A 16,026-nucleotide genomic window follows, 5' to 3' on the forward strand; every position below is an offset into this window, starting at 1 on the left:
TTCTGCTCTGCTGGGGGAAAGCAGTAGGGTTGTGTACCATGTGTGCTGCAGGGAGGGATTAAAAAGGACACAGCCCCTGAACTTTTCAGGAGATAAGTAATGGGACAGAACTGTCTTGAGATGGGGTTTGCAGAAATAAATACTTCCTAGAGCATGACATAAAGGTAAAATAATTGCAAGAGCTTTCGGAGAGCTTGAATCCAATTAATGTGTCATAAGAAATTATTTCCAGCCTTGTCAGCCTTTTTAAACTTATCTGCCATCTCTTAGAGAAACCTAAAATCTTTGAGAAAACTGCTAATCAGGAAAGCAGCACTTCATACCTATTCCCTCACTCTGTACTTTGCCTGCCCCAGCAGGCTAGCACGGATTTTCCCTTTATGAGGACTACAGATGGGTGAGGAACAGGAGGGAGTGTGAGAAATCCCGACATCATCCCTAAAGCCATCAACCCAGCATAAATATGAGGCAAGAAAGAAAAGTAAACCCATCTTCTATCATCTGTGAGATACACACAGAGCATGAAGAATAGCATACTTGGAAAATAAGTAACTTCAGGCCAAGCAGAATCTTACTGTTGCACTTAACAGAAACTGGACTTAGTATTCCTAGCAACAAATCTGCTCCTTGCTAAGATGCTCCAAAAGGTTACAGAGGCACGGGATGTGTGTATGGGCAGAGCACCTAATGTCCCCAGCTGAAAACAGTGGCCGCTGACTTTGCTATAAGCCTTTCTCAGACACCCAGGTGTGGTCCCTTGCCTTTTGGTAGCATCAACCACCGGGAGCAGAATCACAGCTCATGGTGGATGGAGGGACTTGCTCAGAGAGACACAGCTGCTCAGCAGGAGAACCAAGAGCTGAACATGGGTCCTCCAGTCTGTGCCCTGTTCACTGAGACATACCATCATCCCAGTCCTTGCCTGTGTTCTGCATCTGTATCTTTCCTGTATTTTCGGTTTGCCTGCTTTACTGGCTTTGGGTAAAGTCTAAGCTGATATTTATCACTTTTGGGGGTTTTTTTGCTGATGATAAAGTCACAGCTTTTTGCTATTTTACTGTCATGTAGAAGAGCAGCTTTAGCACTGTATAGAGACTGTCTAGAAGTCCAGATTATCTGTGACAGCATATTACTGGACGGCTGAGTGCCTGAAGCACTTTGATTTCTGTTTCTCCCCCCGCAGATTGTCGATGGCAAACTGTGGTTCCAGCTGGACTGCGGAAGTGGTCCGGGAATCCTGGGAATTTCTGGCAGGGCCGTTAATGATGGAAGCTGGCATTCGGTCTTCCTGGAGCTGAATCTTCCTGGATCTGAACCGCAATTTCACAAGCTTGTCCCTGGACGACAGCTACGTGGAGCGCCGCAAAGCCCCCCTCTACTTCCAGACTCTCAGCACCGATAGCTCCATCTACTTCGGCGCCCAGGTCCAAGTGGACAACATCCGCAGCCTCACCGACAAGAGAACGACGCAGGTCTTGAGCGGCTTTCAGGGCTGCCTGGATTCCGTTGTCCTCAATAACACCGACCTGCCGCTCCAAAACAAGCGCAGCAGCTTCGCAGAAGTGGTTGGCCTGACCGAGTTAAAGCTTGGCTGCGTCCTCTACCCCGATGCCTGCGAGAGGCATCCCTGCCAGAACGGCGGCACCTGTACCAGCGTGCCATCTGGTGGTAAATACTTTGCATTACTTTTTGGATCCCCCCCCTGCCCCCCCCTAATTTATTGCCGGGGATGGTTTTATGCCACAACATGCTTGAAAAAATCTCATGAACTCCATAAAACTCTGATAGGTATTGCAAATTGTGTAAAAGCTGTTTGCTCTATAAATAACGGTGAAATGGGGCCCCTTCTCATTGCATTAGTGTTCCAGGAGGAAATTGATTTATTGGCTGTTAGGATAATCCTATTTCTATAGAAACCAATAGAATTAAAATTGCTGTAATGCTCAGTTGGATTTCTCAGGATCCATTTACAGCACCGAAGGCTGTACACAAAGATGGTCATTTCAAACATCCATCACAGATGCAACAGCACTGTTGCCTTTCTCTGTTTCTGAAGCTGTCACAAATAATTACTGAGCTGTCCACAAACACCTTGGTCCGTTTGTGAGTGAGTAATTTGATTACATGTCTACATGGAAAATAGCGAGTCAGCCCCAGTATAAACCCCCCCCCCACCACCAAGTGTATTTTATGGCCTCCTCAGGGGCCTGAGTGCTTCAAGGTCTAAGTAATATTATCCAGAGTTTATAGGCATTGATTTAAACTATGCTCGTGTTGGAGTTTCCTATCCAGTGGTTATAGGGTGGCTTGTGTGATTTGTGCCAGCGACTTACTACCCAGTAATGCAGTGCACAAGTTACCAGACCATAATAACAGTCGGCATCTTAGGAGGAAAAAAGCAAATGGCATACTTGCAGGAGATTCCCTCTAGGACTGTTCTATCTCTTCAGTGTATAGGTTTCCCTTCCAGTTCTCTGTATTTTATTAGCAGGCAGCATTACTCACCTTTTCTGGTAGATCAAAAATTCCTCTGAAAAGGAGGATGCTCAGCAGAGAGGTCTTCTGCAAGTTCACGGCTTCTCATCCTTTTATTGTCAATGGGTTTGCTCATGGCTCCCTAAGGAAGTTCCCACTAAACTCTTTTTTTTATGGGGAACATTAACCACTGTCCCAGGGCTTTCTGCTTTAATGTATCCATGCATTTCCCTTGTACCCATATTCATTATTTCATTGGTTTAAGTGTTGTTCTCATGTTTCCTTTCTGATTCCTCTTCCTCACATAGATTTTTCTGAACTTTAGGAACTTCCTAAATTTGAGAACAGTTTAGTTTTTCAAGGCTGAAATCTGGTGAGATCTGAGCAAAACTGACAGACAGAAGTTTCCCATTTGAATAACCCTGCCCTTATAGGGTAAGCCCTGACAATGTGAATTTTCTGATGCTGAGCTATCACAGCTAGCATCTCCTCTGTATCGTTGGCTTTGATCCAGTCACATCTGCTCCCGTGCCAAGGCAAATGGTGTGTCAGGAATGCTGTCGGCTTTGCTGTGGGTGGAAGGAGATGGGAGGACGGTTGGGAGGAATGAAACACAGCACTGGCAAGCCAGGATTTGATGTGCAGCACGAGGACAAATGTTGCTGCTTCTCTATGTCTTTGAGGGTCTTTATTTACCAAGGGAAGTTAAAAAGAGGGCGATGCACAACAAGGGCAAAAGAAAATCCTTCTGAGGCAGAAGGATGGTACAGCCACTGAGAGAATTGCTAAGCAAGATTATTTAAATCCCTAGGAAATACAGATGTAATATGTGCTTGAATGCAACATGGCTTTGATTCAGACTCCATACTTAATAAATGAGGTTAACCATTCGCCTAGCATCCTAGGAAGCATGAGAACAGCTCTTTCTATTGATTTTATTTCAGTCTATTTACAGTATTGCTCAGCAATCTCGTGATGAGTAAATTGAAACCTTTCTAACGAAAGGCTTTACAGTAATTCTTGCTTTCCCAGTGCCACGTACATGCCAATTTGAACTGAGGAGAGGTGTGGTGGGGGGGGAAATAGGCGGTGCTGAAGATTGGACCCGTTTTAGTACCGGAATGGCATGCACCATTTTCATGTCAACATAATTCGCTGCTGGAAAGCAGTCACGGAGCTGATTTAAGTTGCCTGCGTTCCTGCCTCGGCGAGGGGCACATGCCCTGCAGGGATGTTTCGGCTGCCTGCCGCTAAAAAATCTGTTTGCTGTTTTTACTGCCTCAGCAGTATATGTAAATAAAGGATTGTTATAAAGCCATAATTCCAGGGCAATGGGCCCTGACTGTACGTTGGTGGTTCTGCAGCCCAGCCCACAAGGACAAGGCATGGCCATTTTTCTTTCCACCAGGCAAAGCGATGCTGCTGTTAGTGTCCTCCAGGTGCAAACAGGCCATGTAATTAAATTCCATAGAGCTGAGAGCCCAACAGCATTGCACATGTTAGTTGTGAAGCCATAAATTGCAGCATGCATTTAAGAATCATCAGCCACTGTATTTGCTGAAGTAGACGCTGGCAGCTGACTTCCATTTAAAATAGAAAAAAAACTGTAATAACTCTTCATTTTTTATCTTAAGAAGGAAAATGGCAGCTTTTTTTCCTTTTCAGGGAGGGGAGCATTCAAAAACACACTGTGCAATCCCAGTCCCAATCCCTGGGCATTCGTAGCATCATAGAATGATTGGAAAGTACTTTAAGTTCATCTTGCTCCAACCCCTGTGCCATCGGCAGGGATGCCTCACACTAGACCATGTCACCCATGGCTCTGTCCAACCTGGCCTTGAATACTGCGAGGGATGGGGCATTTACCACTTCTCTGGGCAACCTGTGCCAGTGCCTCACCACCCTCACAGCAAAGTGCTTCTTCCTTATATCTAACCTGAACTTCCCCTGTTTAAGTTTAAACCCATTACCCCTTGTCCTATTCAGTAGCAACAGGATCTCTTGACTAATATTTTCTATGATGTTATCCTCCTGTTAAAGTTTCTGGAGGATAATGTTCCTTTTCCTAAACAGAAATTATTTGGTATATTGAAAGGATTTATTTTAATAAATAAAACCTCTAATTTGAACTTTACAGAGGAGAATTCATATACTGTTAACATCCTGTTTCTTACAGAAACCCTACTGTGCTTTATAAGAAAATTAAGAGAGAGAGAAAGAAAGCTCAGATTTATAGCCAACTTTGAAAGAAAACAGTCAAGCAAAGGTTACCCAACATTATAATGTGAAAGAGTTGCTGGCTACATGCCAGAAATCAAAGGGGCCATATCTAATTTACATGTAATTTGCATAAATTGATCCATAATAGTATTCCCGTTGTGAGCTCTTCCGTTCAATAGAAGTGCCTACTGCCCTGTTCACCATTAATAAAAAGCTGCTTCTCATTACCTTCCACTTCATCCTGTGGTTATGGGAATAGGGCAACATTACGACTCTGTTTGGGGAATTGCTAAAGCAATGCTTTATATGCACTAGGAGTGTGTGCACGCTTCTGCAGTTAGGTTTCCTATGGGTAAATTCAGAGCATCTTCAAAGTGCCTGGCTCAGGGACAGTGCTGTGCATGGGCTACACAGAGCTCAGGACTGATTGCAAAGGTGGTGTCCCAAAAAGGGAGCTGGCACAGAGCTAGTAGGCTGACTCTGTCTGACCTCTGCATGTTGAACAGGACAAAATCAATCATAGAATCACAGACTGGTTTGGGTTGGAAGGGACCTTAAAGCTCATTCGGCTCCAACCCCTTGCCACAGGCAGGGAAACCTTCCATTAAGACCAGGTTGCTCAAAGCCCCATCCAACATGGTCTGGGGATTTTAACCTACAGGAATAAATGCTCTGAGAAATCAACAAGAGTACATTGAAAACTCCTTGCTTTCAAATTCTGTTTCTGGGCAACCATAACATGAACCCCTTCTTGCACTTGTGTGTTCCCACGGGACAGAATCCAGTCCTCTGCCAGCACTGTATGTCCACAGTTGTCGACAGTTAAAGAGAGGTACTGTGTGTCCAGGGATCCCATGGGGAGATCCTGTTTACCCTTAAAAAGGGCTGGGAAAGGGAGACGAGCACTCACTAGGTCTGACAGCTTGGGAGACTCCTAGCAGAAAGAATTACATACAGCTTTAGGACAATATTCTTGGGAGACACTGGAAACCACAGCCCTGACATACAGGCCACATTTTTCCAGACTTTTCAGAGACCTACCCATAAGTATGGGTCAGTAAAGCTATTTTTAAAGAAAGCTGTTAGCATTTTGAGACCTGACAAACAGCATGACTTTCAGAAACAGCTTGGCTCTTCAGGCTGAACTTTCCCAAGAAAATTCAACCAAGTGTTTAAAGTGTGGTTAAGCTATAAGCTGCTGAATATGAGGTCTTAAAATGGGAAATGTCACAGAATCTTAATAATGGAGTGGCGTTACCATGTCTGCCAATGGTAAATGTATGTTTATCTGCATGAATAACATGAGCAATCACAGCAGTAGAAGGCTTTACTGTAATCAAATGCAAACACTGAGCCAAGGTTTTCAACCACAGAGAGAAGCCTCGTGCTTGTAATGCCTGCAATTGTAAGTATAGTTCCTTCCTTTTAATTTGATCAGTCCTAGGTACATCTGGCTTCGATTGAAGTAAATGGCTTATATGAGTAGGCAGTTTTATTTGAGCAGAAATATTTACTGAGTCAAGGACTGTGGGCAAAGTGTGAGGAGAGAAAGTCATTGCTTTCCTCCCTCCCCATTTTTCCCATTTTTTTCTGTTTTCCTGTTTTTTTAATGAACAGGATTGAAATCCAAACTGAGGGGAAAACACAACGTGGCACTTAGATGGCAGATTCAATATATGTTTTAAAGCATGTTGGCAGTATTGACACACAGGTGGTTTTGAAGATTAGCTAGTTCATAAGAATGACATCAGGGAAAAATAGGTGTATTAATAGTCATGAACTGACCTGGTCTTACGTTCCTGATCTCACTTTTTCACACACACATATAAACCTGCATGCTGTAATGTGAGAACACCAAGTGCACATCAGTTAATTTTTAAAAGCTTTTTAGAAATTTGGGGTGGTTTAATCTTTTTAATAGCTAAGCTTTTAGACATCTGGATTTAAATTCCCACTTTCAGAGCACATACCTGCCAATCCTTTTCATAGAAAGCACCTGTTCAATGAAGACTGAGGTTCGTTTTCATACCTAGTGGCAAAAGGCAATCATCTCTTTGAAGACAGATGAGTTAAATCTGAAGTGGCAGGAATATGTATGGCTGAAGATCACACAGTTCTCGAAGGCTTGGTATATCTATAAACATACCAAAATGCAAATGCTGGGAGAGGTCCTTTTCACCTTTGGTTCTTCTTATGAGTAAGTTGCCATGAAATGCTGTGAGCAGGGGCAAGGCCAGGCTTCTTTCTGGACATTGAGTTTTTCGGGTCTAGACACACAGCAGGGAAAGAAGCTACAAGGAGAGATCAAAGAGAAGGCCAAAGCACGTAACAGATAAAAGCCAGCTCCTCTTGCATGTGATAGATTGAAACAGGAGCATACACATGTTCAAAAAAAGAACTGGCAGCAGTTCGGAGCATCCTCTTTAATAAAGCCAAGTAAACCTGAGGATAGACAGACATTCAGATGCTCAGGCTGGGAATGCTACCAACAGAGGCGTTCGCTGCATAACGGCATCCCATCTGCTGATGGCACTATGCCTGCCTTTTGCCACTGTCTCTGCTTATTAAGTGCCAAGCAAACATAGGTATAGGCAGGAAGCCTTTGTATTGTCCTTGCTTACAGATGTTGCTCTTTGGTAAGGTCTGGGCTGAAAAGTCCCTTGATTTCTGGATAGGGATGTGCCAACAGGGTTGGATTCAAAGAGAGGAGGTGAGACTCAGCTACATAGAGGGGACTGAAATTAGTGGAGGAGCATGAGAGAAGCCTTATAAAATACTCAGAAAGCCCAAGACTATGTGTAAGCAGAAGAGGACTGTTTCTACATAATGTTTTAGATCACGAGTGGGCTTTGATGTGAATCTTCTGACCATCTCCTCACACTGTGCTTTGGTTCGCACTGTGGAGAGGTCAGGTCAGGACCAGGTTTCCGTTTGGACAGTGCTGAGCTGGAAGATGGGCACCAGGAGTGCAGCTAACATGATCCCAAAGATCTGAAATGTGTGCTTTGGAGGTGCTGGGTGCTCAGCACCAGCTGTTTTGCTCTGCAGACCCACCACCGTTGCTCTGCAGGGCTTGCTAATGTAGATACAGCCTAAAAGGGCTATACCACTGGCCATAGCATATTGTTGCTCTTAGGTCAGCAGTTGGTACAGGCTGGTGTGGCACATGCTGAGGGTGTTACGGCCTCACCCCAGCATCACTGCAGATGTGTTTACCACTCTTTCTTTTTCCACTGGTTCCCTCTGAAGAAATGCAATGATGATATCACGAAATTTGCTGACTTGGCCAGATAACATTTTCCAGCACCACTGTGTAAAATGAAATATTCGTATCTCTCAGAGGGAGCTCAGGTGAACTGCATTGATCTTAAATGTTGATGAATTCCCGAGACTTCCAGTACCTTCACTGTGAACAGGAGCAAGCCCTAGGCTGCTTGAAAGGGTTTTTTCATCCCCTGCTGAGAGGGCAGGGCACTTAGCCTGTTCTTCAGCTCTTTGACTTCAGATGTGGGAAGTTTGCTTGTTATTCTTGTGCTAAATGGGTGCAAAGAAATGAGTGATACATAAGCAGGATATTAAATTAAAAGTATAATAAAAGTTGTTTGTTAGACCCAAAATGCAGTCCTGACCAGAAGGGGTTTCTCTACGAGTACACTTTGTCCATGGCCATGTAGGTACAATGTGCAGGCAAAAAAATTACAGCCTCTGCTGAGAGAATTGGAGAAGCATAAAAGGTCTGGCAAGTCTGCTGGCCCAGCCGATATAAGCTGTGTACTGAGCCATCGTACCAGCTCTCCACATCCCTACTCAATGAATTTCGACATATGCTTTGCTGTGTTGGAGACCTCTTGGGTGAATGCTCTGCAGCTCTGAGCATGTGTGTCACAGGGAAGTTCTGTCTTTTGCCAGAGGCTCAGAGTTGGCAAGTGCTTCCAACAACAGGAAAAGTCAGTGATGAATATTGTAATGTTATATTGCCTTGGTTTATTGCCTTTTTTATTTCCAACTTTGATCCCTAGTCTTAGAATCTATGCTGAATGCTTCAGTCTTCTAATATCTGACTGTGTTTCACCATCATCAAATCAAATTAAGTCAAAAGTGTAGGCTATCAGAAGCACACTTTTCATTTTGGTCTTGTTCATACATTGCCCGATAGATCTCTAACCCATCTGGAGCATTCAGTTTCATCTTCTCTTCGTATAAAATGTTAATTAAAGTTAGTGCATCTTTAATAAAATCATTGGGCAATAATAATAATGAATAAATCCATGTTCCCTTTATACTTGGTGGTAAAAAGAGTTTTATTTCTTTTTACCAAATCAATATTTCTCAAGTTTTCTGCAGTAATAAATGTATCAGAATATGTTACAGAATGAGAACCCAGGAATTAATCAGCTGAAACAAATACAAGACGTGAAAAGAATGCAACTCAAAGGCTTTGTCTTACAAATAATTAGCAACTAGCATCTTAGGTATGGAAAGCTGGCTTTTAAAGTCACTTTAAAATTATGAAGGTTTAAAATATCAGATACCAAATAGAAGAACATATCTATTCTGCTGTTTTACAAGGAAACAGATTTGTTTATGAATAAAATGTTTTCTACTTGAATTGAACATTTTCACTTCACTTACATTCATTGAAACCATAAAAAAATATATAAAACATTACTGTAAATTTTTGAACTATAGATGTCACTATTCAGTCATAAAATGAAGCACTGAAACAGCCTTATTTATTCATGCTGTGATTTCTGCCTACAGTGGCAATTCTGTAATTCTTCAGACCCAGATCTCTACAGGTCCAGAAAGTTGTTTGCATTGTGCGAGTGACCAAAAATAAATCCCATCTTGCTGATCCCACACAAACATGCTTTTTAAGAATCCCCAAAGTTGATTCATTTCTCTTCTTAACTCTGCGACCTTGAAAACAGCAGTGCTTCTATCTCCCTTCTTGTAGCAGACAAGAAACAGCATGATATTTGAGTATCTATTTCATTTATCTTCAATTACATAGGATTGGACTCTTGACTGAATACGCCAGCAAGTCTGCTTCCAAGTTTATTCTCAAAAGCCCATCCTCATGAAAGAATTCAATTAGAGTAACAGAACAAGGCAAACTGAAATGCATAGGACATAAAAGATGTGGGAGTCAATGCAGAATTGCTTTTGCCTCTTGCCTCCACTGGGCTTTTCCATATTGTTTCCATTAAATTCTTCTCCTTCTAATTGTTCTGGAAATCCCTGCCTTGTTTCTTACAGCAGTGGCTTTTAAAGTAAGTTTTGGGGTTTTTTTCAGATGTATAGGTATAGAAAGTTTTTAAAAACATGGAAAGGCTCACCACTGAGAGATGATATTTCATCTACATCAGCTTGATGTCCAATAATTTTAACACTGAACTGAGTTGCATTCAACCATTTCAGTACTAAATTCCAGCAGGATTAATGACAGGAAGATTCCTTGCTCCAGTTGCTTAACATGCTGTATTCAGTAAGTATGTGAACCCCATCACTGGGGCTTGAACCTTGCCTAAACATCTGTTTAGGACATTTGGATTGTATAAGTAATTTCTTTTAAAGATCATCCAAAGTTTTTTACAGATGTCCAGGAAAATTTGGTAGTTCAACAACTCTAATCTAGGAGTCTTTCTATCCCAGGGACTACATTAGCTACCTCATGGCTTTCAGAACCTACATGTTCCTTGCTCTTTTTGACTGAAAAAGCACTCCGATTTTGATACCCAGCTCACTACCTCATGGGATTTCTTTTTGACCTTAAATAAAGTTTTTTTAATGGCATTGTGCTGTATGAAATCACATTTGATACTTGGCAGAGTGAGCTGGTGAGTTTAAGAACTGGTTTTTTACTTTGATGTTGCTCTTCTGTTGGCAAGAAACATGGAAGTAGGACTTTGATCCCCTGTTAGGGTCCCCTTCCACTTGAGTGGAGTTATGTCTGGTAATTGCAGCCAGTGATTAATCCGTGTTTTAATAGCACACACTGCATATAACCAGCTCTGATTAGGGCTGGCATTGCTCAGGTCAGCTGGTATTATGAAGTTTATTGTTCACGCCTGGATGATGCACTTCATGAAAGTGGTAAGTATCACTATCAAGTGGTTTATCACTGTCATATCCCTACTGTGTCATCCTTCTAAAAGCAGATGTGGAAAAGCTTTCTGCTCATGTATTTTTTCTTCAGAGAAGCCCCAAAAGGAGTGTTGCCTGCAACTATCAGCAAATATGCTCTGTATTTTAAAAAAATATTGGGAGATGCATTCTTGATCTAGAATATTTCTTGTAACCGAAGTTGTTCATGGATGACATTTATTCTTACCTGGTTTGACAATCAGGATGGTCTGGGTTGAAGCAATTCCTCCGGTCCCTGGTTGTAGATATGAGCTCCAATTGTCCAGACATCCCAGATAAACAAACTTGCAATTGGCATTAGTGTGGACCACACAGACATACCATAATGAGCATGAATATTGCCATCCCCCGAAGTACAATATATTTTTCTAGAGTACAGTAAGCAAATGGACCCTTTGCTCCTAAACAGATACAGTGGTAGGCTTCTCATTTATTTCTCTGTGTCCCTCACCTCCCAGGCTACCAGTGCAACTGCCTCTCCCAGTTTACGGGAAGGAATTGTGAGTCGGAGATCACAGCCTGCTTCCCAAACCCCTGCCGGAACGGAGGCTCATGCGATCCCATTGGCAATGCTTTCATCTGCAACTGCAAAAATGGCTTGACAGGAGTAACGTAAGTGACCCTCCCCAGGAGGGCAATGGGAGCTTTTCAATTCAGTGATGGTGGGCTTTTTGGTCATACATTTTGTACCAAAAAGCTGTGATTCACCTAGCAAAAAAGTAACCCAAGGCTGAGTGCTTATTTCTAGTCTAAGCCAATGACAGCTGAGAAATCCATGAGGCTCAGGAATACTTTTCGGAACCTGGCCCCCTAAATTATTGTTTCAGGATGTTATCTCCAGACAGTTTTCACTGAGATATACACACCTAAGTGTTAGAGGCTTTTTGAGCAATACCATAAAGCCTGGGGAAGCTGCTATGTAATGTTTTGGTTTGGGTTTTTTGAATGGGTCATTTAGTCACTTTGGTGCTGACATAAAAGCCTAATTTATTGCATTCATTTTTTCAGTTTTTTAAATCCCAGCCTTGATCATATACTTGGTGTAGAACCAGAAAATCCCCTGACCTGCCCATCAACATGCTTTTTTCTCATCTAGTTTGTCTGTTGTTTATACTTTTTGCTCTGCCTTGTTTTATCACCTCTTCTTCTTTCCCATTCTCCTCTTTTTAAGCTTCTGGTTCTTTTTTCCCCCCTGCTTGTCTAATATTTACTCATTTTTTCTCCAGCCCTAAATAATTTCACACAATCAGTAAATCCTCCTCTTCAATAAGTCCTCTGATTTTTTTAATGTATTTTTTCTTAACTGTTTTTTCTTTGAATCCTCCTAATACTTTGTATTGAGTCCCATGGGATGATCCAAAAACAATATAAAAAGGCTGAGATTCTATTTGTTACATTCAGTGAGCCTGAATAGGGCCAAGGAGCTTTTTCCTATAATGCTTTAAAATCGTATTTCCTTCTTGATGTTTCTGTTTTATTGTCTTTAAAAGCCAGGAAAATGCTGTAGAAAAATTAAATACCGTTAAATAATATAATAATAAGATCATTTGCCAAGCACCAGCAAAGGTGGTACCACTTTGATAAGCTAAGTCATCATGTACAAGCTGGGCTGTTTCCTAGATGTTCTCCTAATTCCGAATTCTCCTTTTCTTCTTCTAAGGTGTGAAGAAGACATCAATGAGTGTGAAAGAGAAGAATGTGAAAATGGTGGCTCCTGTGTCAACATATTTGGTTCATTTCTGTGTAACTGCACCCCTGGCTATGTGGGGCAATACTGTGGTCTTCGTCCTGTGGTGGTTCCCAATATACAAGCTGGGCATTCATACGTTGGGAAGGAGGAGCTGATAGGGATAGCCGGGGTCCTGTTTGTCATATTCGTGTTGATCATCCTCTTTATCATTTTCCGCAAGAAAGTTTTCAGGAAGAACTATTCCCGCAACAACATCACTCTGGTACAGGACCCAGCTACAGCCGCCCTGCTCAACAAGAGCAACGGCATCCAGTTCAAGAACACCAGGAACAGTGGAGACAGCCGAAATATCTACCAAGAGGTTGGGCCTCCTCAGGTCCCAGTGAGGCCGATGGCCTATACTCCATGCTTCCAGAGTGACTCCCGGAATAACCTGGACAAGATAGTGGATGGGCTTGGTGTGGAGCACCAGGAGATGACGACGTTTCATCCCGAGTCCCCTCGAATCCTGACAGCCAGGCGGGGGGTGGTGGTGTGCAGCGTAGCTCCAAATTTGCCTGCCGTGTCTCCCTGTCGCTCCGACTGTGACTCCATCAGGAAGAGCACGTGGGATACCGGGATGGAAAGTAAGTACCGCTGTGTGATGGTCTTGCTTTTCCCCACCATAAGTATGGGTTGCCTTCAGGGTGCAGCATGTACACGGCACAGGTGCTCTTAGTGCTCCAACTTAATACACTTGCAATTGTTACGTTTCTCCAACAAGTGATTTGGTTTAATTTTGAAAGGTTTAATTTTATACTTAAACTAAGTATATAAGTAATATACTTAGTTTTTATAAACTAAGTATACAAGATGTCTACTTCTATTCATTAAGTATGACTACATGCATTTATTCCTCTTGTTCAGAAAACACATATGAGTAAGTGCTCCAAGTGTTAATTCTTCAAGTGATGCAATCTCTTTCCATTGGAAAAACAGTAATTTGGGGCAGAATTCTCAGATATAAATTCTGCTGTGTTTGGAAAATTTATGTCCGAGGGAGTTAAAACATTTAAACCTTCTGCAAGAAGCAATCCTGTTTTGCAACAGGGACAAATGAACTAATATTCTTCTCGTGTCTATAAAATGAATCAGAAAATCATGCAGTACTTATAGGATTGTTTCAGTGCATTGCATTTCTGTCTGTATTCAGTATCGGAGTGATCACAAAATTTCTGATCCCCACACTTACCCTGTTTGTGCTTTGATGGTTTCTTCACACAGTGCCCCCTCCATTCCTCAGCAGATTGCTGGAGATGCAGCAAACTTCACATATTCTGTCATAGGAGGAAATGCCAGTTTGCTGGGGCAGATTTACAGCCCTGTAAAGTCAGAATATGTCATATGGGCTGGGAAATGTTTGCTTTAGCATATGGTGGAGTTAAAATGTTTTGTCTTTTCATAGTTTTTTTAATGCATCTTCAACCCTATTGCAACTCAGCTTGAACCAAAACCATCAAATAAAACTACATGATCCAGAAACTTTCAAAGTCCTGTAGTTTTAAGCAGTAGGAACTGAGGAATAGAGAGAGGAATCTGGCACTGCCCCATACCTATGCCCTGACCTGCACATTTTCATCTATGAATGGTCGTCTAGTGAAAAACAGGAATTATTTGTCATTTCTGGGCTCTGTGTCAGACCTGTGTTCTGCTTGTCCTTTTTAACTACTAAATACAGTTTTTCTGATTAAAAGCATCATCGTGGCATCCCCCATACGTGCTCTGGTCTGTATTCTCCTGTTTCTGCCACTGACGCTGCTGGTGTCTGTATGAATTTCTGCACAGCATGAGGCCACGCCATGGAGATGGACCTCAGCTATCAAGGAGTGGGAAGCGGTGAAGCTTCATTACCACGGCACTCGCTCCATCCACTACATGCCCAGCTTCTCAGCAGGAGCAAATCAGCCCTTACTGTATGGAGGTGCCCCATGCTGGGTAGAAATACCTACAGCAAGCAGATGGAGAGCTGCCCTTATGTGTTTGCAGCACCTGAGCTTGTTCATTTGTAATTAGCTCAGGTATCTATCTATCTCAGTGATTACTATGGAGGATACCTTTTTGTGTTCCTTATTATCACTCATATAGTGTGTAGCTGAATGTGTTTATTCATGTGTGTTTAATTACATGAGAATTTATACCTTGTGCTGCAGTTACATTTCTAAACTGTAGAGCTGTCAGGACTGAATGTCCCTGATGAAAAGCAATGTAAATTGAAGCATAATCTGTTATATGTCAGTGGTGGAGCCATTAAAATCTGATCCAAGGGCCACCGATATGAATAACAAGATGCACAATAACTTTATTGAGCATTGAATGAGCCTTCAATGAGGCTCTCAACTTAGGAAATAAACAGTAAAGGTAAATGTAACTGTACTATCCTGTATAAACTATTTATGCCACATTTTTTGTCATCTGTCATCTAAAAGGGCAATATTGAATACAGATATTTCTTCATTGATTACTGTGGTGTCAGCCACTTGGAAGACTCTTTGGGCTTCAACCACCTCAAAAGTCTAGGTATCTTCATCATCTAGTTCTATGAATAGGTCATTTCCTCTGTCTGAAGAAAATAATTTTATTCAGACAAAATATAGAAAGCTACTTGTTGGCAAGTTTTAAATGGCTCCGTGGTATAAATAGACAAATGTGAATACCTAGATAGTACCATTTTGCTTTGTTTTTGCTGTCAATGAAGGTAAAGGGGTTGATGACGCTGAAGAAGTGACCTGTTTTGCAGGAAGTAATAAAGGCAGCAACTCTGAAGTACAGTCCCTCAGCTCCTTCCAGTCTGATTCCGGTGATGATAATGGTAAGAAGTGGGTTTATGTTTATTCTGCTGGGGAAAAAGCTATTCAACTTCCTTTCTAATGTTAGTAGAAACATTTAAGTGACATCTAGAAACCCTTTAATGATGCTAGAAGTTAGAAAGTCCTGGGTCTTTACTTTGTGTCCATGTTCTGAATTATAGGAATGTAATTAAAATCTTGGTGCTTGGAGCTGTTGTATCAGTTAAAAACTTTACAGTGAATTAGAGGTATGACGCAGCAGAGTCACGTTGCCAAGATATAAGTCGACTGATAGGTTACAAATGAAACTGTAGAATTTCTATCATTTTGCCTCTTGGAAGAGGATGATTTTCATGTTTCATCAGTCAAATTGAAGGAAAAGTCTGTGCCATTTGACAGGTCTCATTCATGGCCCCTACAAAACTCTGCTGGTGCTCAGCAGCAACAATGAACAGATGAGCCAGTTCCTGGTGGCTTGGCCTCTCCCCCACAATCACAGCTCAGCAAACAATAGAGTACCATTAAATCCTTGCTCGGTGCATGTTCGTTGCCTGCTCTCATGTCCTACATCATTATCTCAGTGGGTGACATGGGCAGAGCCATACACTGCCTGAAAGAGGCCTGCAAAGCAGAGCAACCCTTTGTTCCTGCAGCCCGTGTATGTTGAGT

General features: G+C 42.1%; 1 protein-coding gene across 1 annotated transcript in view; it reads left to right on the forward strand.

Moving 5' to 3' along the window:
• Positions 1–15,380, forward strand: part of LOC104413689 (protocadherin Fat 3-like) — a gene marked incomplete at both ends in the record, with an annotated part of 85,214 nt that extends 69,834 nt beyond the window's left edge. The window contains 5 exon segments of the mRNA XM_010024754.1: positions 1,184–1,294; positions 1,296–1,668; positions 11,301–11,454; positions 12,503–13,158; positions 15,267–15,380. Coding sequence (XP_010023056.1) covers positions 1,184–1,294; positions 1,296–1,668; positions 11,301–11,454; positions 12,503–13,158; positions 15,267–15,380 — 1,408 coding nt within the window.
• Between the last annotated feature and the right edge of the window lie 646 nt (positions 15,381–16,026).

Source organism: Nestor notabilis, unplaced genomic scaffold (genome assembly GCF_000696875.1).
Source record: "Nestor notabilis isolate BGI_N333 unplaced genomic scaffold, ASM69687v1 scaffold3492, whole genome shotgun sequence".
Taxonomy (NCBI): Eukaryota; Metazoa; Chordata; class Aves; order Psittaciformes; family Psittacidae; genus Nestor; species Nestor notabilis.